At 41.3% G+C, this 24,592-nt stretch overlaps 4 protein-coding genes and 1 long non-coding RNA gene across 5 annotated transcripts; 3 read left to right on the forward strand and 2 right to left on the reverse strand.

Annotated features, from left to right (window-relative positions):
• Positions 1-2,894: 2,894 nt before the first annotated feature.
• On the forward strand, positions 2,895-3,456 carry LOC117613220. Its single transcript, XR_004583687.1, has 3 exons — positions 2,895-3,050; positions 3,143-3,204; positions 3,426-3,456. It is a non-coding gene; the product is annotated as an uncharacterized LOC117613220 (long non-coding RNA).
• Positions 3,457-8,736: 5,280 nt separating this feature from the next.
• On the forward strand, positions 8,737-9,618 carry LOC117613217 (DNA repair protein XRCC3 homolog). Its single transcript, XM_034341848.1, has one exon. It carries the CDS (start codon positions 8,737-8,739, stop codon positions 9,616-9,618), a length of 882 nt encoding a protein of 293 aa, XP_034197739.1.
• A 432-nt stretch (positions 9,619-10,050) lies between these two features.
• Positions 10,051-10,527, reverse strand: LOC117613218. The gene has a single exon (XM_034341849.1). It carries the CDS (start codon positions 10,525-10,527, stop codon positions 10,051-10,053), a length of 477 nt encoding a protein of 158 aa, XP_034197740.1.
• Positions 10,528-10,554: 27 nt separating this feature from the next.
• Positions 10,555-11,738, reverse strand: LOC117613219. The gene is made up of 2 exons (XM_034341850.1): positions 10,857-11,738; positions 10,555-10,782 (listed from the first exon to the last, which is right to left on the reverse strand). Exons 1-2 carry the CDS (start codon positions 11,736-11,738, stop codon positions 10,555-10,557), a joined length of 1,110 nt encoding a protein of 369 aa, XP_034197741.1.
• A 9,330-nt stretch (positions 11,739-21,068) lies between these two features.
• Positions 21,069-24,212, forward strand: LOC117613221 (protein ALEX-like). Its single transcript, XM_034341851.1, has 2 exons — positions 21,069-21,911; positions 23,765-24,212. Coding segments are annotated over exons 1-2 (618 nt in total). The 5' UTR covers positions 21,069-21,294; the 3' UTR covers positions 23,766-24,212.
• The last annotated feature ends 380 nt before the right edge of the window (positions 24,213-24,592 follow it).

The raw sequence follows: 24,592 nt of genomic DNA on the forward strand, positions 1-24,592 counted from the left end.
TATTCGAGAACCGTGAGGTTAGTTCAGTTTTTAATGATAATGTTAGGCATTTGAAAATATAATATAATAAGTTTACTTATATGTATATTGTATGTGTAAATTGCAGGTTGATGTGCAACTTCTCCGGCCATCTGTAATCGATAAACAGCAGCCGTATTGGACTTGGGGTGACAGTGTTGACAACACAGAAGAATTTGTTGAGTTGTTTGGCGATGACGCTGAACAAAAAACCAGCACTTCTGCCTCTGTAGAAGAAAAAGATAAGGACATTGACGAAACTGCAAGCCTTCCGTCGTCTTCTAAGGCAAGCATTACATTTTTTCGAAGATATACGTCATAATACAATAGGAAAATAACTGCTGTATTGTTGCAATATTTTGTGGCCTGCATAGTAACACATGCATTATAACTTAATGCAGGGTACAGTCGCATCCAGAGAGTTACGCACTTCGAAGCGTGACTTTGAAAGGACAAAGGATGAATTGGCCAAAGTTGCCCTATCAAATCAAGCACTTTGCGACAGAGTGCATCAGTTGGAAGACAAGGTACGGAAGGAGTCAATGAAAGCTGAAAAAGAGTTCGAAAAAAATAAAAAGTGTGTGGAGGATTTCCGCAACACCCTGGCTTCAATGGAGCATTATTTTAAGTTGGAGATAGAGCAGCTGAAAAAACAAAATGGTGGGGTGAATGAAGGTGGGGAAGGACATGAGGACCTCGGTAGTCCTCATATGAATGAAGGAGGCAACAATGACTTGTCGCCATTACATGCCTATGTTAGTCCGCCTACAGAACCGGCAGTAATGGAAACACAAGTCCCCGGTGATGGAGCCGAACCTTCCGCAGCCATGGTAGTTGAAGAGGCAAAAATGGCCGCTTTAGTTCCTCACTTAGAAGTGCATGAAGTAGCTGACCCGGCACAATCCGAGAAGCTGCCTACCCCGGAAGATGTGGCCGGGTGTGACGAAATCTGCCAAAGAGTCATGAAGCTGTTAGAAGATTGGAAAATCACTAAGAGTATGCCATCGGGAGGGTTGATGAATCCTCCAAGTCTACCCACAGTTACTATGGCTGGTGATGAAGAAGGTAGTTCAAGTGTTGAAAAAAAAAGAAGTGGAAGGTAAAGGGTGCAGACAGAAGCGCCCGGCGCAGACATTGTTGAGCCCATTTACGGATCCTTTGAGGAAGAAGAGGACGATGAGTGTGTCGGCTGCGACTGCAACCCCGCCATGTTTTGATCCATCAAAATCCTTGCCCATTGAAGATGTGAAGGCAGTAATAGAGTTTTGCACTGCCTGGAAAAGCGATATCATGTTACGATTCTTTACCTTTGAATTCCAATCTTCATCCTATTCTACTATGTAGTCATAGACTAATGAGAGAATGTAGAGTTTGCTTTAATATACATGTGTATTTTTTTCATCAACAAAGTCATATTTATGACATGACTACACAAGTAACCGTTGCAAGTTTGCCTTTTGTAGTGCGGAGGTGCAGCTGGAATCATTTTCAGTGGGCGCTGATTTTTTCTACAAACTTGTCGATGAAACGGAATGGATGAGCTCAAGGGTAACGATACACAAAGCTGTACTTCATTACGATAATTCAATTGTTTTCTCACCTTTTTTAAGTGTAGAGTTGTATGAAATTGTGCTAATATTATATGTGTCAACTTTCAGCACCTGGACATGGCAACCTTTCTTATCCGGAAAAGGCAACTCTCTCATCCGTTGGTATTTGGAACTGACTGGACAACGGCAGATTGTTGCTTGCAGGTAAACATGTAACCATGTTACATTCACTGCTTCATTTGCTGTCGGTTGTGATTTTCTAATATGCCTTCATTTAAATTTGTGCAGCAATTTCTAGAGCCGTTCAAACCGACTGCCAGGAAACGTGGATCGAAGAAGGCAGCTGCTTCAAACACCGTTGACCTTCCACCCAGCAAGCTGAAGAATATACATCACTTTGTGCGTGGTACGTGGCAACACGGGTATGCCCAAGCTTGGACAAAAGTCCGGAAGGTCTATTTTCCATATAATCTGAAAGGGTCTCACTGGGTTGCAATCGAAATTGATTTCGTCAAACATACTGCAACTGTGTATGACTCCTATGTTGCTTTTACCAAACGTTCAAAGCTGGTTACACTTCTGCACCCTATTAGCGATACGCTGGCACGAGTGCTGTACGATATGCACTTTTATGAAGATTCTGAGGTTGAAGAGGTTAAGCAAAAGGGGCTGACGATGTCGATGTTTACGCCATTCTCAGTGTGCAGCATTGCAGATGTGCCACAACAACGAGATGGGTAAGCTTTGTGAATTTAGTGCAGTTTATCCAAATTTTACATAACTGCAGTTCTAATTTCCCAACTTATTGGCCTCACAGTACGTCTTGCGGAATCTTGACCGTCAAATTCCTCGAGCATCTCAGTGCTGGGATTTCGGTAGATAAAGTTGACCCTTTGAAGATCAAATATTACCGACTGAAGCTTGCAATTGAGGGTTTAAGGGGGGAGGCATATTTATGAGGTAAATGTCTTCATGTCCGTGAATTCACCTCACTCTGGACTTATGACTTGGGAATTCACTTTGCTCATTACTTATGTCAGGAACTCCTTTATATGAAGATGCAAACGTAGATGCTTTGCTGGGGGTACTTTAGATGGTCATCCTGCCTTTTTGCTACAGCTAGTTGGTTTAGTTATTATTGTCAGGTGTAATATTGTACAGTGTAGAAGCAGTGGCTAATTGCCTTACATGGCACACACACTGTTTCGATTTTGAAGGTTAACTATTTTGTACACCTCCATATATAAACATAGTTGCTCTTTGTGGATGCTTTAGTAGCCATTGTTCACATTTTGTCTCTGTTGTTTTGGGAATCTGTTACTGGACTTACTCAAGCATACAACTTTGTTAACATTTCTCCATTTAGTTTTGACTTAGTTCGTTTTAAATAATTTTGGCAGCAATTCTACTTTTCTGCTTAGCATTATGTTGTTATATGAATTTGGAACCTGATACTGTGTTTGCTGATCTTAGCTGGAGTAGGTACCAATCACTCCTCTTTCATCTTGCATACTGGATTAGTTTCCTTGTGTATTTAGCTGTATTCGATCTGAGTGATTGTTCTCTTTGTACAGGGTATACTAGCACCATCCGGCGTAAGAATGGTAAATTATCTGAATTGATCGGTGAACTTCAGGTACCATTTTCATGATTTGTACTCTGCTTTGCTAGTGGAACTCGCAGAACATTTGTATTTGGTGTTATTTTTGTATGAGTTTTTAATTTTGTAATGCATTTGGTAAACTTGGTAAACTAGTGGAACTCGCAGAACATATGTTCATATTATTTCATCCATTGGTTCTGTGAGTTGTTGTCTTCTTTAAGCAAATCTAATATTTGCTCCTCACAAATGGTTAGGGTCTAAAATTCTCAGATCTTATGTATGTGACAAAGCATAGTATGAATGCTGCTGTTTCAAAATTGCATAAACTTTTGGAGAGCGTGACAGAGGCTATTGCTGTAAGTTTCTTTTCGGCTGTCTATGCCAACAAAAATACAAAAACTGATTTGGTACTATGAACTGATTTGGCACTATGATATTTGGTACTATGAACTATGAACTGATTTGGTGGCAGTTACAAATGAACATAGGTCTTAATTCTGGAACTGCCCTTCATAAATGGCTTCATCTGCACTTAACCCAGTTGTTTTTGCAGGTCGGTCTCAACCAAGTGTTGATTGCAATATTCCAAACAAGATGACCATACACTGTTATTTGATGTAGGTATACGTATGAGATGGCTTAGCTTTAATTGGTTTGGTTGTTCCAAGTTTTATGTACACAATCTCACAGTAACTGCCTAGTTGTTTTTCATTTCATGTATTTCTCCGTGGTATTTTTTCCCCAATATTCTGATTATGGAGATGAAGTAAACATTACTGTGGAGCTTATAGCATGTTTTCTTTATTTTGTGGCCATGGCTTATGTTCTTGCTAACCCTTTTTCTTCAAAATCTCTAGTTTCTGTCATCTGAAGTCTTTTCAGTCATTCAACTCAAAATTTCTCGCCTAATACTTTGGAATGGCAGAACAAGTGTTAGGAGGCCATACATAAATAGCCACAAGTTGTCATACATGTATATAAAAAGTGTGAAGTTGAAACCTACAGACGACAAGGGAAGAAGGAAGCTCTGTCCCATACAGGTGATTCGTGGAGTAAACATGTTTATGCCACCATACCAAATTGACTGCCCCCTCGAATTGCACAATGGCAATATGCTCTCCTCCTGCGACTCTAACGTAGGCAAAACACTGGTGTTGGAAGGACATGTAAAAGGGTTATTGTGCATTCCATTGTACAAGCTTGAATGGATTCTATTTTCTGTTGTATTTGGCCCTTCTCTTTTCAAGCAGGCCAAAAATCATCCTGGTTTTGTAATATGTGGTTTGTGCCCAATTAATTTACCGTGGATGTTGCATTTTTGTACCCAATATTTGATAGCTGCCTTCTTTTGAACGACAATTCATTGAGGGAGAGAATTACTTTCCTTTTGAATATGAATCCATGTGCAACTCCAACTATCATTTGAAAGGTCCAAATCAATTCATGGTAATATAAGGATGGATAACAATTGTTGTGTCTGTCATATTTGAATTCAGGATTACTTTCAACGAAGTGGAGACTTATTACAGCACATGCCATTCACATACGATATAAGAGCAATCTTAGGTCAATATAGGTGCACTATGAAAGCAATATTAAGGCAATATTAAGGCAATATAGACGCAATAGAAATACAATATTAAGTCAATCTACATACAATACATACACATTACAGTATTAAGGCATTATAAACGCAATAGAAATACAATATTAAGTCAATCTACATAGAATACATACACATTATAGACAACATTTTACACATGCAAAAGAAATCGCCACCGAACCTTAACAATACTATCCCGCGAAGGGAAAATGAAGGCAACAAAAGATCCATGTACTCGGGTGAGATGAACTGAAGCAGCATTCACCGTTACTACAGGTCCATCAAAAGATCCATGTCTTTGTCCTTTCTTCTCGCTGCATGCACGAGGCTATGATGAGCCATTCCATCAGAACCCATATTCAGTACCTGCCAGACATCAGCTACATCAATTTCACTCCAATTGTGGTCTGGTGAGATGACCGAAGCATAATCTCCGAACATTTCGAAGCCGTTGTTGAAACATTCAACCATTTCATGGTTATATTCTTCAGATTGTGTGAATGTTTCGAGGGCATTTTTCTTTTTGTCTTCCAATTTCAACTTCAAGGACTCTAACTCTTTGCTCCGACTTTTTGCTTTAAGAGCTTGCTTCACCTCTCCAGCGTATGCTTTGTTCAACTTGTTGGCCAAGTTTCCCATAACTTGGCCATGAATATCGCACTTACTCTCCCACCAATCCGTTGCCTTTGACATATATTGGAGGTGGTGCTTGACGGCAGAGATTTTGTCAAGCGGATCATGAGTCTCAGCCTCACTTCCAGATGAAGTGGGATCATGATTGGGAGTCCGAGGGGGAGATGGGAATGGCACATGCCACGGCTGGTCCCCCGGGTAACTCACATGCTCGTTAGGAGGGCGTACATCCGACATGTTGAAGTATTACTGGGGACAATTCACAGCTGTTGCCTGCAACAAACAAAATAGAGGTACATTCAGTCTCCAGTTGTAAACGACTATATGGTTAGGTTGAGTGGAGAATATTTGCCTTTAAGTAAGACTAATTACCTTTCCCGTTAAGAAGGTGCCTCTGTTGCAGTTCTATATAGGAAGGTTCAGTTATATGTACGAACTTATATGAGGTAAATTGGGTTTTGTGTTGGTGCATTCAATTGATGGGATTGCAAACTACACCATTAACTCCTTGGCTGTAAGTTACAGCAGTACAACATGACATTAAGAACAATAAAATTGGCTTCCAAACGACAAAAAAGGAAACCTTAATGGGAAATAGGAAATTGTGGATTGGAACCAAAAATAGGACTATGTAAGTAAGCATTTATTGCGATTTTCAGAACACGAAATTGGAAAATAGGAAAATAGCAAAACACGAAAATTGGAAATTTGGAAAAGTGACAACTTAAAACTTGGATATGGGAAATAAGGAAACTTGGAAAATTGGAAATTGAAGAAAAGAAATATGGGAAAAACGGAAATACGAAAAAATGGAAAGTCGGAAAGTTGAAAAATTGGAAAATTGGAAAATTGGAAAATTGGAAAAAGGAAATAAGGAAAAATTGGAAACAGGAAAGTAGGCAATAGGATCAAATGATAGTTGGAAAATTGGAAAATTGGAAAAAGGAAAAAAGGACACTTGGAAAATAGGAAATTTGGAAATTGTAAATTGGAAAACAAAGCAAGTTGGAAAATTGGAAATTTCGAAATTGGCCAAAAGGAACTTGGAAAATAGGAAAATAGGAAAGAAAGGAAACTCTGAAAACATGAAAATTTGAAAATTCGAAAATTCGAAAAATCAGAAAAAAGGACATTTGGAAAGTAGGCAAATAAGCAAATTGGGAAATTGAAAATTGAAAATTGGAAAATTGGAAAATTGGAAAATTGGAATATTGGAATATTGGAGAACTGGATAAATGAAAAATAGGAAATAAGGCAACTTGGAAAATAGCAAAAGTGGAAATTGAACAAAAGGACAGTTACCGCAATGAAAAATTTGAAATAGAAAAAAAAAGGAAACTTAGAAAATAGTCGAATTGGAAATAAAAACATTGGATAATTGGACAAAAACTTAAATTTTGAAAATTGGAAATAGGAAACAGGGACACATGGAAAATCAGAAAACTGGAAACGAATTGAAATTGTGGAAATGGGAAATAAGACAATTACCATATTGGACAATTTTAATTACTATCTGAATTAGGCAAAGTAGGCAACTTTTTATAAGTACATAATGGGGGGAAAATGGGAACATTGAAAAATTGGAAAACTGGAAATAGAACAAAAGGAAACTTGGGAAATTGCACAATACGAAAATAGGGAATAGGAAAAAATAATGAAAAATTCAAAAATTGGAAAATTGGAAAATTGGAAAATTGGAAAATTGGAAAATTGGAAAATTGGATGACACATGGAAAATAGGAAAATATGAAAAATGGCAAAATGGAAACGAATTGAGATTGGTGAAATGAGAAATAAGACAATAACCATTATTGGTCAATTCGAATGAGTTGGTGAATTAGGCAAATAGGCAACTCCCTTATTTCAATGACATAATGGGAAAATGACCAAGTTGGGAACGTCCAACATACAAATATATTACAAAAAGGCATAAAGTCAACCTGGGTAATAACTCCCGCCCATACTATCCCACCCAATACTATCCCGCCTAACACTCCCGCCAATCCCTCCCGCCAATTACTCCCCTTAATCCCTCCCGCCAATAACTCTCTCACTTACTGGTTTGGTCATTAAAATTTGCAGGTATATTAATCAACCCAGCTGTTTGAAATGAAAACTTCCATCACATTAACTGCTGCTTACAGCCATTACCTTCCCCACAGATTTAACTCACATCGCATTTAGTCCCCTGTTGTTCCAATTAAGTTGTACACCAGCCAACAATAAATATCAAAGACCATGGACCATAACCTCACACCAAACCCAACGATTTCAATTACTGAAGGAGGGGAGACTGAAATAGAAGCCAAGTCACCGAATTCACTCCCTGCAGACTTGGTCCATGGCATACAGCAATGTCAACGCAATACCATGTTTTGGAAAAATCTTCATGCAGACATAGTTTCAAAAAATTGTGGAGGGCCAAGCTAGATGGGGTGTCATAAAAAACCGCACAATTCGCTGTCGTTATCATGCGCGCATGCATCTCCTACATATAAAGAGAATGAAAGAAAAAATTGAACTTGCCCCTGCCACTGCAATTATGGTATTCAAGGAATCAGAAGCAATGGCCAAGTTGAAGCAAGAACAAGTGGAAAGGGGATTCGAACTATTTCGTAAATTTGCAATAATTGTGGATCCGGCAGGAAACTGGGCCAAGATCACTGTGGCCGGGGTCATGAATTTCATGGGTCGCGGTCACCGCACTTGAAGAGTATGCAACTTCGAATTTGTCAACAGCAGGGAAATGGAACTATGAGGGGGCGTATTTTTGTATTATGTAACGATAGGGTGGCCTGTTGTTGTATTATGTAAGTTTGGAAATAGGAATGTATGGAATGATGAAGCCTCATTTTGTAGGGAAATGGAACTATGAGGTGGCGTATTTTTGTATTATGTAACGATGGGGTGGCCTGTTGTTGTATTATGTAAGTTTGGAAATAGGATTTTATGGAATGATGAAGCCTCATTTTCTATTTCTGCGTATACAGTTTATCGGTCTCCAGTTCTGTGGCGATATAGCGGCAATAAATATACAATACAGATGCGGATAGTGGCAATATTATGTCAATATCAGTACAATAGAGTAGTGATAGAGTTACAATATGATCCTATTAGAGGACGTACTGCATCAGAATATGGTTTAAATTATATGGTCCAAAAATATACTAATAAATAAACAAAAAAGTAATTACAACCTGGAAAAAGGATGAATTAAACATCCCTTAAAAGACAGATGGCCTACAGTACAGACCTTCAAAATGAACTCTATATATATATAATGCATGCCTTGTAGCACCATCACATCCCCCCCCCTAAATGACACAAACATGACACCCCAAAACCTCATGCTCCTTCCTCTTTCAACCCCTAAATTATCCATTGGATGCCCAATACTAGATCCCTGCTTGGGGGGTGGGATAGCCTGCAACTCCATAACAGAATTAGTAGGGGAGAGTGGTTCTGGGAAGACGCAGCTTTGTCTCCAACTTACGGTACGAGCTCAGCTCCCACCCTCACATGGGGGACTAGGGGGCTCCTCCATCTACATATTCACAGAATTCAGCTTCCCATTTCGTCGATTGCAACAACTAGGCAACCTTTATCATGCATCATACCCCAACTTAATAAGGTTGGAGCCATTGGAAGACATATATGTTCATGGTGTTCATGATGATCAAGAACTCATCCATGTCCTTGGAGACATAGAAGCATTTATTGCCATTGATCACACCCGCCTACCTGTGAAACTCATTGTCATTGATTCCATTGCTGCATTGTTCCGATCACAGTATCAGACAACACCGGCAGATTTGAAACGACGATCTGAAATGTTCTTCAACATATCTGGGACATTGAAGGGTTTAGCAAATAAGTATGGGTTGGCGGTGGTTGTCACCAACCAAGTGGTGGATTTTATTGGGCCACATCATGGAGTGAATGGGGTGAGGTTGGGAAACTTGGAGTCCCTGGACACATCAGGCAGACGGGTGAGTCCAGCTTTGGGACTGGCTTGGGCACATTGCATAAATTCAAGAGTGTTCTTGGCAAGACATGAGCAATCTATTGAGGTTGACATTCGTAATGCTCCTTCAACAAGTATATGTAGTCAAACACATAGGACATTTCACCTTGTATTTGCCCCACATCTGGCCTATGCATCGGCCGAATTTGTGATAAAAAAAGAAGGTATAGTCGGAGAATCACAGTAACTGTGTAATATAGGAATTCTAAGAACTTTAATGTTTTGGATCCATTTGGAATTACATTCCAGTCCCTTTAATTTAGCACTCAAATTATAATTGCAATCAGGAAGCAATACCAGTACAATAAAAGGTCAATATAATAGCAATCTGTCAGCAATACAGCATGCTGTAGCAATGCAACCCAAATCAGCATGCTGTAGCAATGCAACCCAAATAATGCAAATTTAAAAGAATTCCCATTCAACATAACACGAAACCCACCACAAATAAAAGTTGAGTTCACATGACCTACCAAAGCAACACAAATCTTATTGTCTAAGATACATTGCGCAATGGAATATTATTTTTACAGGTGCTTTTATTGTGGCCTGCGGAACCGCACCTTGAGCACTTTCTTCTAATGCTGCCCTCTCCTTGCGAGGGAATTCTTAACTTCTTTCATCTGCCTGGCATGACCCTTGCCATGGGAGGCAGCACAACTCGACTTCGAACATCTTCAGGAGTATCCCACATTCCGTGAGGTTGTACCGGGTAGATGCTATCTGAATAAGCATCCATCCAGGTTTTCCGAGTGTAATACCGAGAAGCCTTTGCATATACACTTACTTTCAAGAAGCTGCAAACTGCAACTACATGCTTGCAAGGTAGCTGCTCAAGCTGAAACTTTCTACAACTACAACTGTTGTTCGTCAAATCTACGAGGCCGTCCATATTACCGTCCAAAACATTATATTGTGCATTATTAACTTTAACCACATTCATCCTTGCAGCATCCTCCAACCTGTTCCTCAACTTCTTCTCTCCAAAATTGGGGCACAATGTTGTTGTGCAATTCAAAGCCAACTCACGACGTTCGGTGAACCATTTCACAAGGAGATTAACAATTTCCCCTATCAAATGAACCACTGGCAGCATTCTTGCAAACCTAAGGACTGAGTTGATTTACTCCGCAATATTTGTTGTCATTACATTGTAGCGGCGTCCATCCATGTGAGCTCTAGACCACTTATGTAACCCTGCCTCTTCAAGATATTGAGCAACATGTTCCTTTCGCTTGATCTTGCGAAAATGACCATCAAATTCAGCAATGGAATAAGATTTTGCAGCCTTCTCAAAGTGCATAAGTATGTGATCACGCTTTTTCAACTTGAAAGTGCGTTTCATGTTCCCCTTCATATGATAAAAGCATATGCCATGTTGTGCAGTTGGAAAAATTTTTTGTTCCACACATTCTCTATGCTAACATTGCGATCAGAAATAATAACAAGATTGGGACACTCACCAATGGCTTCATGAAGTTTAGTGAAAAACCAATGCCATGATGCATCCGTCTCCAAATCCCCGATCCCAAAAGCAAGAGGATATATATTTCGATTACCATCGAATGCATTTGCTACAAACATAACACCCTTGTACTTGGATTTTAAATGAGTGGCATCCACGGCTATCACTGGGCGCATGGAAGAACGGAACCCTCTAATACATGCGCCAACCGCCATAAATAAATACACAAAGTGATTGTTCTCATCAGTTCGGATGTGTGTTTTTGTGCCGGGATTCATACGCTCCAATTCATAGCAATAAGCTGGAAGGATATAATATGCCTCCTCCGTTGATCCTCTAATGGACAATAGAGCTAACTCCCTTGCTTTCCAAGCTTTAGAATAATGGATGGTGCAACCAAAGTTGTGTTTCACATCTCTCATAATGTCACTTGGTGTGTATATTGTCCGACAATCCTTCAACTTCCTTTTAAGTGAACTGGCTACAAGTGCTGTGGTTGCTTGACGATGCTTGTCACTTACAAACCTCAAATCACATTCATGGACAGTTGTACACCTCACAATCATGAAGCTGTATTCTCCAATTCTCGATTCTCGGACCCGCCATGGGCATGGACGTTGACAACAAACCACAAGCAACCTCTTAGTGCAAGAGAATTGCACCTTAAATTCAAAGTGGCCTCTTAATGCCGTCAACCGTAACTCCGTCAACAATGTTTTCTTACTAGAGAAAATTTTGCCAACTGTAATTTTCGGATTCCAATCGCTTCGTGAAAACCCGCTGTCCAAATATGCTTCTTCGTCTTTTACACCGACTGCATTATACCGATTTTTTTCACCCATTTGACTCTAATAATGTTGACGAGTGGGTTCAGATTCTCCTCCTAAACGCATTTGTGGCAACTGGCCAGCTGTGTTCAAGCACCCCAAATTAGGAGGGGCAGAGTACACTGACACTTCATTTCTTTCAGTACCATTATCACCACCATGCATCTCCTCCACCTCGATAAAATCAATCATATCCATAAAATCTGTCCCTACTTCACCTCCCAAATCAGTGACATTTGTATTATTCCAAGTTACTTCATTGCTTTCAACAATGGCAACTGAAGAATGACCCATCCGACTACTATCTGTCGTGATATGCATACTATGAACTACATCATTTGTCAGTCCTTTATCTTCTATACTCACGAGTAAGGGAGCTAGTTTTGAAGGTGTTACCTCGAAATTGTACTTCATAAAAAAAATTGACATCATCATCGTCCTCAATCTTTATGTGCTTCCACTCATTCGAGGCCACCAAAACTGAGAATTTTAAGCAAATCTTGTCTTCCCTGATGTTTGTATTACCAATCGGATGCACACGGTCCAACAGTTCAGCAAATTTGATGGTCCGTGGAACTATTAAGCCTTTTGAGTCACCCCCTTCGTATTTGCACATCTTCTTCGAGGTGACCCATTTTCCATTGTAGCACACGAGAATAACAATTGTCTCCATTTCTGACCATGACAAAACAACATTTCATTAACACAATAATATAACCACAATAAACATACAATACAATTGCAATATAACCACAATATAATAGCAATATAGAAGCAATATAGAGGCACTATAATAGCAAAATAACAGCAATACGACTGTAAAATAAGAGGAACACAACCACAGTACACTAGTAACACATCAGAATCACACTATACATGTAAGAACCCAAAACAAAATATCTAAAAAGAAAGAAATATCTAGAAAGGTAAGGAAAATATCTTTTAGCAAAATGACCAAATTGCCCTCGCATATTTTAATAGGGGAAAATTTGGCTTTTTGATGGAGAAAGAATTTGGGAATTTCGCTTGCGCCATTGCGTAGAGCGCGGCGAAAGGAGTTCGTAGACACGGAGTAGACCCGAATCGGAGCCGTAACGAAGAAGATATGGTCTAAAAACCGCGAGGGGCAAAATGGTAATTTGATGAAAAAGTCAGCTTTTTATAGCTCTCTCTCTCTCTTCTCCCCCGTCAGCTCCTTCTCTCTCCTCCCGCAGCAACCCTCCCGCGACCTTCCTCCCTTCATGACGTCGCACCGGCCGCCTCGCTTGGAGCTGATCTCCGAGACTGGTGCCAAACGAACCAGCACACGACGGCCGACATTTCCCGACCCACCTCCGCCGCTGCCGTGGTCAGAATCAGCCGGAATCTGCCATGGAAGCCAACGGTTCGTCCGAATGCCACCCGAACTTCCAGTTCGAATATCTCCCTCATTTATTCACCAAATCTTTCGAGTGAGGTATGGATCTTCACCTATTTTTCATGCTCTAACTGATGGTAGGCTGGGCTTTGGTCGATTTCATCTCTAGATCACTCGATTTTCGACTTGAATTTTGGCCGAAACTTCGGCCCTTCGAAACTACCATTTACGGTCACTTTTAGGGGGTAGTCCAAGAACAAAAGTGACTCCAAATGGGGTGTTTTACCTAGGGTAGGAGTTTGGCGTCTCGGTTCCACGATTTTTTCGGCACACCCGAATCGCTTTGGACACCCGATCTGCCCCGCGCGTGTGGCAGCGCGTGGCCCAGGGTGGTGGCATGGCTCTGGCCATTTTTGAGGTCCTCCTGTCGTCACGAGTGCGTGGGATTTCGCGGATCTCAATTTGGATTTTCCATATCACGCGATCCGTGGGTGCAGTGTCGTGTGATCATTGGATCGCGCTGAATTTTGGCTAGGTCGGTCTACGTGACTTCAGGATCGCGTAGGATTCGACGGATTGCGAATCGGAGTCCCGGATACTCCGGAATCGCGAACCCTGGGGCTAGGGTTAGGGTTTTAAGCGATAACGCGATTTTGTCCAATCCGACCGTCTGTTTCGGGCCAAATTCGCAGAACATGGTTCCCGTCCTATGAGAAATCTTCAGGGAAGTCCAGATTGGCCATCGGAGATCGTGGACCCCACGGGTCCCGGGTTGGCCGATCTGACAGTTATCGCTTAGCTGAGTAGCGGACCTCCCAAAAACTGGTCCAACTGTCTGAAAAAGCTAATGTGGGTATAGGAGTAATTTGAGTTGAAAAGCACGTATTTTTAGGAGCTGGGGGCAGGGTGTTTAGTTGAATTTCGTTTTATTCAGCAGTTTATTAATTTAATCTTTCGGGGTAATCAGGCACCAGGAGCTCGGCAAGAGTGCAAAAGAGACCTTCGAGGGGTCGAAGTAGCTCGGACCATCTGTGAGTGGACCTTCTTTCCTAAATCAGATTTCATAAATGTTTTGATGTGTTTATATATAAATAAGTTCTATAAATGAGTTTATATTGATTTTATATAAATAAGTTTTCAGAATGAAATCATTTGAATAAGTTTCTTTATTTAGTCTTGAAGTAAGTTTTATTACGATTTCGAACATGATCAGTACAGTAACAGGTCTATAAGTCGGTGCTGCTTATTTACCAGTTATAGAAACAGAGTTTGAACAGAGTTTGAATTTCGAATCAGTTGAGACCGCAGCACGACTTGAGTTTTACAGTTATTCTTCAGATAGTTTTTTTTTAAAGGAATTTATTTTAAAACCACCTCGTACCCGTTTTCTTTGGTGATTACCCAGAGTTGGACCGATGTCTACGGACATCCAGTCTGATTATAGTTCAGTCAGTGCACTTGACTTTGCCTCACGAGTTTCGGGGACGCTTGGACCGTGAGTGCCAGGATTTGCGGCTCGGCAGACTTGGTGTCCCGAGACCTGCCAGATTGCGGCTCGGCTGACTCTGTGTCCCCGAGACCTGCCAGGATTGCGGATCAGGCTGACTACGGTCCCCTGCATACTGCCAGAGCGACTCGAGCTGACTTGGTGTCACCGAGGAATCTGCCGGCGGGACAGGCTGATCATAGTCTCCTGATTTCGCCAGTTTGCGGCTGAGGTAGCCTGTGTGACGCCCGAGACCTGCCAGGGAATTGACGGAAATGACAGGGGTACAACTTGGTGGTATTTTCAATGGATTTTGAGTTGCTTTTATTCAGTTATGATTTTCAGTGATTTTAAATCAGCTTTTCTGATTTTTCAAGCATAGATACCTTTATATTTGTTCAGTTATGCAAGGTTTGAGTACATAATTTTTATACATGTTGATTTCAGCACTCTTATGCAAGCTTTGATTTCAGTGGTTTTGTATGAAATTTTCGAGCTTGAATATGACTAATATAGAATGCCTTGAGTTGAATATGCTTGGCGCAAAAAGTACGTATTCAGTTTATTTAGCTAAATTTCTTTTTTATAATGGGGGATGTTATGATTATGAAAATTGTTTTGAAGAACATTATTGTTGTCCACTCACATTTTCAAACTGTTTTTCGCCCCCAGGCCATAGAGGTACGCGGATCCACCACCGGGCCAGTCCGAGCTTCCTCACCGCCAAGTAAGGTAGAGTTGTAGAAAATCCTTTAAACCTTGAGAACTTGAGAATATGCTCTGATATCCAGTTGAAAATTTGGAGATTAGAATTGAATCGATTACTGAAACATTCTGGCTGTTGGGTGAAATATTTGAGATTGTTTGACAGATGAAAAATTTTGGGATTGGCCAAAATACAGAGGAGACTCTGCCGAATTTTCGGCAGAAGTCTAAGGCAATTTAAGGAGAAATTGAAGTAAGAAGGGTAAAAAGGTCATTTGTGCCCGACATTCGCCAGGTGTCGGACACGCACAAGACTTGGCTCGAATTTCAAAGTGGAAATTGGGTCGGGTCCTGTCAATTTGGTATCAGAGCATAGGTTTTACTTCCTGTAGACTTCGCACTCTGTGCATCCTCGTTCTCTTCTCAAGCTGGGCCCAAATGGTGGTGGTATCCGTAGGAAAATTAGATAGTTATCCCGATGTAAGGGGATGAAATTCCCAAGTCAGACAGGAGCTGCGTCGGTATCTGAACCGGCAGAGTAATCTCTTGTAAGAGGTTTGTAAGGAACCGTACCTACTGTACCTAGTAGGCAGGGAGATCCTGACACTCGGTAGACCCTGAACACGTTAGCCCAGGCTATAGTCAGCCAGAGATCCATCCGCGAGATGGGTGGATCAAGTAAACAGGAGTAAGAGCTATAAATTGGAATAATAATGGCATCCAGTAGTAAAAGAGGATTGAGTTGAAGGAATATAGCAGGTCCTAGAGATCCGGGTTGTTCCAACAGGAGAATAAAGTTTTGGGCAGGATTCGGTTAAGAAGTGATGTTAAAATCCCCTGACTCGTACGGAGTAAGCATTTTGGGAACAGAATATGATAGTCCATCTTATTTATAAGTCTACAGAAGGTGTGAATACAGGAGTTTTTGCAGCAGAGTAGAGGCTAATAGTTAAACTCGAATACGAGAAAAAGGTTTCACGTACGGTATTTTACTAATAGAGATCAGAAAGTAAGACGTAGTACCTAGTTGCGTGAAGGTTAAAAATCCTCCATCCAAGGTATTGTGATTAGTTAGTAGTTGGTCAATGTGGATGCTGTGGTGATGTCTGTCCCAGTCAGATAAGGGGCAGACTATGGGGTGCACTTCGCGCACAATATTTGGAGATAGGTAACAAATATCAGGAAGAGTTTAAGAGAGATACGACAGTGGTGATCACAGTTTCCAATCATCAAATGGCCGCAGACGTGGAAGCCATCGAACTGGCGTTAGTTTCAGTAGAGGTACCAGCCAGGATGGTGATATTGCAAATCGTTCTAAGGCTGGTATAGCCAGAAGTATTGAGAGACAGGTGTGCCAGATGTGGTAGGTACCGTGAAATACCAGTCTCTATAATTCAGACTCAGAAATCCGGGTTCGGTTTCAGTTGGACTCAGGTAAAAGAAGCTTTTGAGCCTTGGTTTCAGTTTAATGCCTTAAGTATTAGTTGTTGAATTTCCTTGGATCAGACGTCTCCAATAGATGCCTTACTCGAGACATAGTATGGATTATCCAAGTACGAAGAAAGAATGTTAAACAAGGTTCATTGAAATCTGGAAGTATTGTAGGAAATAAGGAATCTGATTGAATTAAAGCAGAAAAAGAATCTAAGTACTTCAGGATTGACAAGAAGTTATGCAGATATTAGAAGAAGGATCTTCAGATAGGTGTTCTCGATAGTATCGCCTAAGAAAAGTATAATGGGATGTACGGAAGCAAGGGAGTCAATCCTAACTGTATCAGACCTAAGGAGGTATTAGAACGTGTGGAAATCAAGCAGTTCAGATTTTGGCAAGGAAGGTAATTAGCTTTCAATGGTAAATTGCAGTGTAATAGTTTGAGTGCAGATGCAGGAGTAATCCTTCCCCGCTTGGAATCACGGAGTAGTAAATTTCGAGGACGAAATTTTTATAAGGGGGGTAGATTGTAAGAACCCAAAACAAAATATCTAAAAAGAAAGAAATATCTAGAAAGGTAAGGAAAATATCTTTTAGCAAAATGACCAAATTGCCCTCGCATATTTTAATAGGGGAAAATTTGGCTTTTTGATCGAGAAAGAATTTGGGAATTTCGCTTACGCCATTGCGTAGAGCGCGGCGAAAGGAGTTCGTAGACACGGAGTAGACCCGAATCGGAGCCGTAACGAAGAAGATATGGTCTAAAAACCGCGAGGGGCAAAATGGTAATTTGGTCAAAAAGTCAGCTTTTTATAGCTCTCTCTCTCTCTCTCCCCCGTCAGCTCCTTCTCTCTCCTCCCGCAGCAAACCTCCCGCGACCTTCCTCCCTTCCCGACGTCGCACCGGCCTCCTCGCTTGGAGCTGATCTCCGAGACTGGTGCCAAACGAACCAGCACACGACGGCCGACATTTCCCGACCCACCTCCGCCGCTGCCGTGGTCAGAATTGGCCGGAATCTGCCATGGAAGCCGACGGTTCGTCCGAATGCCACCCGAACTTCCAGTTCGAATATCTCCCTCATTTCTTCACCAAATCTTTCGAGTGAGGTATGGATCTTCACCTATTTTTCATGCTCTAACTGATGGTAGGCTGGGCTTTGGTCGATTTCATCTCTAGATCACTCGATTTTCGACTTGAAGTTTGGCCGAACCTTCGGCCCTTCGAAACTACCATTTCCGGTCACTTTTTGGGGGTAGTCCAAGAACAAAAGTGACTCCAAATGGGGTGTTTTACCTAGGGTAGGAGTTTGGAGTCTCGGTTCCACGATTTTTCGGCACACCCGAATCGCTTTGGACCCCCGACCTGCCCCGCGCGTGTGGCAGCGCGTGGGCCAGGGTGGTGGCATGGCTCTGGCCAGTTTTGAGGTCCTCGTGTCGTCACGAGAGCATGGGATTTCGCGGATCTCAATTCGGAGTCCGTTTGAGCCCCGAACGGATTTTCCATATCGCGCGATCCGTGGGTGCAGTGTCGTGTGATCATTGGATCGCGCTGAATTTTGGATAGGTCAGTCTACGTGACTTCAGGATCGCGTAGGATTCGACGGATTGCGAATCGGAGTCCCGGATACTCCGGAATCGCGAACCCTGGGGGCTAGGGTTAGGGTTTTAAGCGATAACGCGATTTTGGCCAATCCGACCGTCCGTTTCGGGCCAAATTCGCAGAACATGGTTCCCGTCCTATGAGAAATCTTCAGGGAAGTCCAGATTGGCCATCGGAGATCGTGGACCCCACAGGTCCCGAGTCGGCCGATCTGACAGTTATCGCTTAGCTGAGTATCGGACCTCCCAAAAACTGGTCCAACTGTCTGAAAAAACTAATGTGGGTATAGGAGTAATTTGAGTTGAAAAGCACGTATTTTTAGGAGCCGGGGGCAGGGTGTTTAGTTGAATTTCGTTTTATTCAGCAGTTTATTAATTTAATCTTTCGGGGTAATCAGGCACCAGGAGCTCGGCAGGAGTGCAAAAGAGACCTTCGAGGGGTCGAAGTAGCTCGAACCATCTGTGAGTGGACCTTCTTTCCTAAATCAGATTTCATAAATGTTTTGATGTGTTTATATATAAATAAGTTCTATAAATGAGTTTATATTGATTTTATATAAATAAGTTTTCAGAATGAAATCATTTGAATAAGTTTCTTTATTTAGTCTTGGAGTAAGTTTTATTACGATTTCGAACATGATCAGTACAGTAACAGGTCTATAAGTCGGTGCTGCTTATTTACCAGTTATAGAAACAGAGTTTGAACAGAGTTTGAATTTCGAATCAGTTGAGACCGCAGCACGACTTGAGTTTTACAGTTATTCTTCAAATAGTTTTTTTTTTAAAGGAATTTATTTTAAAACCACCTCGTACCCGTTTTCTTTGGTGATTACCCAGAGTTGGACCGATGTCTACGGACATCCAGTCCGATTTCAGTTAGTCAGTGCCTTGACTTGCCTCACGAGTTTCGGGGACGCTCGGACCGTGAGTGCCAGGATTTGCGGCTCGGCAGACTTGGTGTCCCGAGACCTGCCAGGATTGCGGCTCGGCTGACTCTGTGTCCCCGAGACCTGCCAGGATTGCGGATCAGGCTGACTACGGTCCCCTGCATCCTGCCAGAGCGACTCGAGCTGACTTGGTGTCACCGAGGAATCTGCCGGTGGGACAGGCTGATCATAGTCTCCTGATTTCGCCAGTTTGCGGCTCGGGTAGCCTGTGTGACGCCCGAGACCTGCCAGGGAATTGACGGAAATGACAGGGGTACAACTTGGTGGTATTTTCAATGGATTTTGAGTTGCTTTTATTCAGTTATGATTTTCAGTGATTTTAAATCAGCTTTTCTGATTTTTCAAGCATAGATACCTTTATATTTGTTCAGTTATGCAAGGTTTGAGTACATAATTTTTATACATGTTGATTTCAGCACTCTTATGCAAGCTTTGATTTCAGTGGTTTTGTATGAAATTTTCGAGCTTGAATATGACTAATATAGAATGCCTTGAGTTGAATATGCTTGGCGCAAAAAGTACGTATTCAGTTTATTTAGCTAAATTTCTTTTTTATAATGGGGGATGTTATGATTATGAAAATTGTTTTGAAGAACATTATTGTTGTCCACTCACATTTTCAAACTGTTTTTCGCCCCCAGGCCATAGAGGTACGCGGATCCACCACCGGGCCAGTCCGAGCTTCCGCACCGCCAAGTAAGGTAGAGTTGTAGAAAATCCTTTAAACCTTGAGAACTTGAGAATATGCTCTGATATCCAGTTGAAAATTTGGAGATTAGAATTGAATCGATTACTGAAAACATTCTGGCTGTTGGGTGAAATATTTGAGATTGTTTGACAGATGAAAAATTTTGGGATTGGCCAAAATACAGAGGAGACTCTGCCGAATTTTCGGCAGAAGTCTAAGGCAATTTAAGGAGAAATTGAAGTAAGAAGGGTAAAAAGGTCATTTGTGCCCGACATTCGCCAGGTGTCGGACACGTACAGGACTTGGCTCGAATTCTAAAGTGGAAATTGGGTCGGGTCCTGTCAATACAGATCTACTACATCAAATGGAAAATCCCAACTTTCAAGATTCACATATCCAGACCAATCTAAATGGAATTGGTACAAACCTAGATGAATGAGCATGAATATTCAACAAAACCTAACCCAAACACATTAAAGCCAAAACGAATTTAACACAAACCCAAACAATCAAACTATAACTCATTTCACATAATCCCACTGATATTAACAAAATAACCATCAACACTACCTTTTCGGGGTCGGCAATCCACTACAGCTTCAAGGTTGCAAGCAGTTATTCAGAAGACATAGCTAAAGGGAAGGGTTCGCGATTCCAAACAGAGACCAACAGATCGAATAGGGGAGAAAGAGATAACGAAGCTACAGAGAACAACAGATCGAGTAGGGGAGAAAGAGTTAACGAAGCTACAGAGATAAACGGCTGCGCTATGACAAAGAGAGCAAAGAGAGAGACAGAGAGTTGTGCTAGAGAGAGAGAGAGAGAGAGAGAGAGCCAAGAGAGACCCACAAAGCTGTGATAGACAGCTACCAAAGAGAAAGCGAGTTGTGCCAGAGAGAGAGAGCTGTGTGAGCTAAGAAAACAGAACAAATTTCTGAACTTGTGAAAAATCAGCAATAAGGGTACAATAATTTTATATTTATAGGTGATAGTTCCAAATTTTTTTAAAAAGGGTGGTATTTTCAGTTACAATTAAAAAATTGGTGGCATTTTGGCTATTTCCCAAAAAAAGAACTTCTGTGTATGTCCATCAAATTCCACCACGTCAGGTAGCACTCAAACCACCACCCACAACACGCTAACATTAGACTTTCTTTTTCTTAAACAATCTAAAAACTGTGCGGTAGTGAAAAATAAATAAAAACCAAAACAAACATCCCAATCCAGCAATCATCGTCTCTCGTCCCCTCTGCTGCTCTTCTTATTCCTTCTTTCATTCTCGACACAAAACCAGAACCAAAACGCCAAGGAAATATAAAAGAGAGAAGTGAGAGTGGGTGGTGGTGGTGGTGGTGGATGGCAAAAACCAACAAGTTCACGTCCATAAACTTCAACCACATCTACGAGAAAAACCTCTCCACCAATTCCAAACCCAACGCCAATAGCAAAGGCCCTTCTCCTTCTTCTTCTTCTTCCTCCTACTCTGCCATTTCTTCACCCCACAACAAGACCCATGGCCGCATGCTTGTCCTGACCCGACCCACCCCCAAATCCATCTCCAACCCACCGCCCCTTTCGCCTCAACCTCAACCGCAACAGCAACCGCAGCAACCCCATCTCCAATCTCCATCTCAACAAACCCAGCAGCTACCCGATCAGATCCGGGCTGATCCTCGTTCCGATGCAATCTCGCTTCGTCCTTTAGGCCGAACCGGTTCAAGCCCGCCCATATTGTCTCCGGTTCCGAGGCACAAGGAAGCTCCGGGCTTGATATTGTCGCCGAAACCGGACAAGTTCGTGCCGCCTCATCTACGGCCGGGTTTTGTAGCGAAGGAAGAGCGCCCCAGACCGGTTCAGAAGCATTTTGGAGCTCCGGTTCAGTATGGGGAAGATGGCTGGCCCAAGTCGGGTGGTGGGAATGATAGGATGACTCGGCCGAGATCGAGCGGGAACCGACCGACTTCCAGTGGATGGTAATGGCTTTCTTCCCAATTTCTCTCATTTCTAGCTCTTCTATGTTTAGTGCACTAATCAAATTATAGTTTTTTAAATTTTTGTGGGTTGTCTTTTGATGTAAATTACAGTGTTTCTTCGTGATTTTATTTTTTGTTTTTGTGTTTTCTAATGGATGGTTAGGTTGAATAGTTTGCGGAGGAGGATTTGTTCTCATTTCTGTTAACATGATTTTATTACTAATTATAGAAATCCTTAATGGGTTTGAACTTTTAAGAAAAAAAATGGGGCTGCATGTGTTCTTATCCATCACTTGTTTTGTGTAATGATTATGAGATTATGAGGATTCATAAATATGTTACTACAGTTTTACTTAAAATAGTTGTTGATGCGAAAAAGTGGTTTGACACGTGGTTCGCCCAACTTAGTAATATTATGTCTTCAGAAGGGAGTTAGTCTTCGGAAGATCAAGTTCCTGCAAAAGGACACGTTCGGTAAGACCTTGGGGTACCGGTGTGGTACCGGCCGAAGGCTCTCCGATGCTTAAGTAAGTACGAATTTAGTAAATATTAGATTACGGGTCAAGCGGTAGCGTACCGTTGGTTTGTCCCTTCCTTTTGGGGAAAGGGGTCTCCTTATATAGGCCTTGGGAGGCGTGCTCTATGCTCATATTTCCGATGTGGAACTGTAGGGGCGGATTGTGAGCATGACACGTGTCCAAGGGCAAAAGCAACAAGATGTATAAGCTTCGGTAGGGGTCCTGCCGAAGGGCTTATAGTGACAAGCGTCGATTCCGTCCACGTGTTTGGTGGTCATTGGAGGTTTAATTCGGGTATTAACAATAGTAATAATAAGCTGTAAATTTGATGTGTTCTGTGTGATTCTGTTTAATGGCAGTGTAAAAGCTTGTGCGAAATTATTGTCCATCTGGGTTTACTTTATGCTTGTTTTCATGTTTGGGTATAATAGTACTAGAGAGAAATAGAGGCTCGGTTTGCTGAACGTAATTGATAGGAAGGAAATTTTAAGGGCAAATTACATAGTTCCGTCAACTTTGACTCGCGATTCATTTTGGTCCATGAACTTCATAGCAATCATTTTGAATCTCAAACTTTCAATGTGTGTTTAGTAAGGACAGCGTTTAACTTCTGTTAAGATGGTCTTCTGCATTGCATGCGACCACCAAATCAAGGAAATGTTTTTCCGTCCCTCTTCCATCCCAACCCTTGAAATCCTTTTCAAATGCTCTGCAATTGCGGGAAGGACAGAATGCTCTTGATAATACTTGTCATGGGCAATGCACTTGACCACTTTTAACGAAAATATGCAATACACATCTGTATATGTATGATGATGAAAATGAATGGTTTTGCTAAACCTGGAGAAAGATAGATGCAATTGTAACTAGCTTTAGCCAAGTGTTATCCCTTATCAAAATTTAAAGGCATTTGTTTTAATTTAATTTAATTTTTTTAATAAAAAAAGGGATAGGGATTGTTTACTTCCAAAATAGGAAGTTGGCTGTTTGATGCTTTGATTTGGTTGTAATTGCATTTTAGGTTAAAGGTCATTGTCTTTTCTTGGTGTTAACTAAGGAATGATGACTGCGATTAGGAGAGCACCAAACAATTAGAAGTCAACTCATTGCAATGCACTTGGCCCTGCCCTATCTTTTTATTCATCAGATACAGACGAATTAAAGACATAACCATCCTTTTCTGTAAACTGCGTGAATCTCATGGTTTTTGTTTGAAATAATTCTGTTAATATAGCTTATTCCGATGTAGATTGTTTTCCCGTTGAGTGTTGGACTGAAGATATAGATATGCTGAACGATTGTGTTTTGTTTTGTTTTGTTTTGTTTTTTTTCCAGATTTTGCTATGAGATTGTATTCCTTCCCGAGGACGAAGATGGAACTGCCATGATATCACAGTGAGATTTGTATGCTGACCAGCTGCTATCTTATGAACCTCTGGAACTTGTTCTGACTTTCTGAAGAATCATCAGAATTTCAACTTTGCGAAATACAGGATTCGACCGTGTTGCATTGCACCTTTTGACCCAGATGACAGCAATTTTTTGATTTTTTGTTTGAAATTTTGAAGTGTTGTACAAAAAAGGAAAGGCTTAAGCACCCAAGCCCCTTTTTTTCCCTGGTGGTTGGCCTTGCTTATACCTTTAAAGGAGAGACCAAGGTGTGTATGGGATGTATACTCTACATGTGTGTAATTTACTTATCAACTGCATTTGAAGGTGAGCATAATGTTGGTACTTTAAACAACTCCTGTGAAATTCATTCGTATCCGCATTTGCTTGATCACATTGCAGCTATTATCGTTTGGTACCATTTGGTCATGAATAATTATGTAGGGTGTTTCTCGAGCCCCAACCCTAGACTCTAAACATTTTGTACTATCAAAAGATTTGTTTTGGTATTTCTGTCAACTGATAGAGAAGATGATAAAATGCCTGAATACCTGAATTTGTGGTGTGACAAAATACCTGAATTTGTTGCTGTCTGCCCTGTTTGCCTTTGCAAACGACAAAAGTAAAAAAAAAATAAATCAATTTCATTGCTGTAGTAGTTTTAGATCCTTTTTATGTACTTTTGGTAGCGGCTTCACCTTCGAATCTGCAATGTCTTTGATTTAGAATACCATTCTAGATATGGCGTTGTTATTTAGCTTTGAGCCTCGTGAA

The sequence above is a fragment of the Prunus dulcis genome, unplaced genomic scaffold (genome assembly GCF_902201215.1).
Source record: "Prunus dulcis unplaced genomic scaffold, ALMONDv2, whole genome shotgun sequence".
NCBI classification, from domain to species: Eukaryota; Viridiplantae; Streptophyta; class Magnoliopsida; order Rosales; family Rosaceae; genus Prunus; species Prunus dulcis.

Bases quoted from the DNA above. Each gene is read 5' to 3' on its own strand.
- LOC117613217 (XM_034341848.1), top strand. From the start codon at position 8,737: ATGACACCCCAAAACCTCATGCTCCTTCCTCTTTCAACCCCTAAATTA.
- LOC117613218 (XM_034341849.1), bottom strand. From the start codon at position 10,527: ATGCTGCCAGTGGTTCATTTGATAGGGGAAATTGTTAATCTCCTTGTG.
- LOC117613221 (XM_034341851.1), top strand. From the start codon at position 21,295: ATGGCAAAAACCAACAAGTTCACGTCCATAAACTTCAACCACATCTAC.
- LOC117613219 (XM_034341850.1), bottom strand. From the start codon at position 11,738: ATGGGTGAAAAAAATCGGTATAATGCAGTCGGTGTAAAAGACGAAGAA. The intron at 10,783-10,856 runs GTTAGCATAGAG...TATCATATGAAG, and splicing joins TTATTATTTCTGATCGCAAT to GGGAACATGAAACGCACTTT.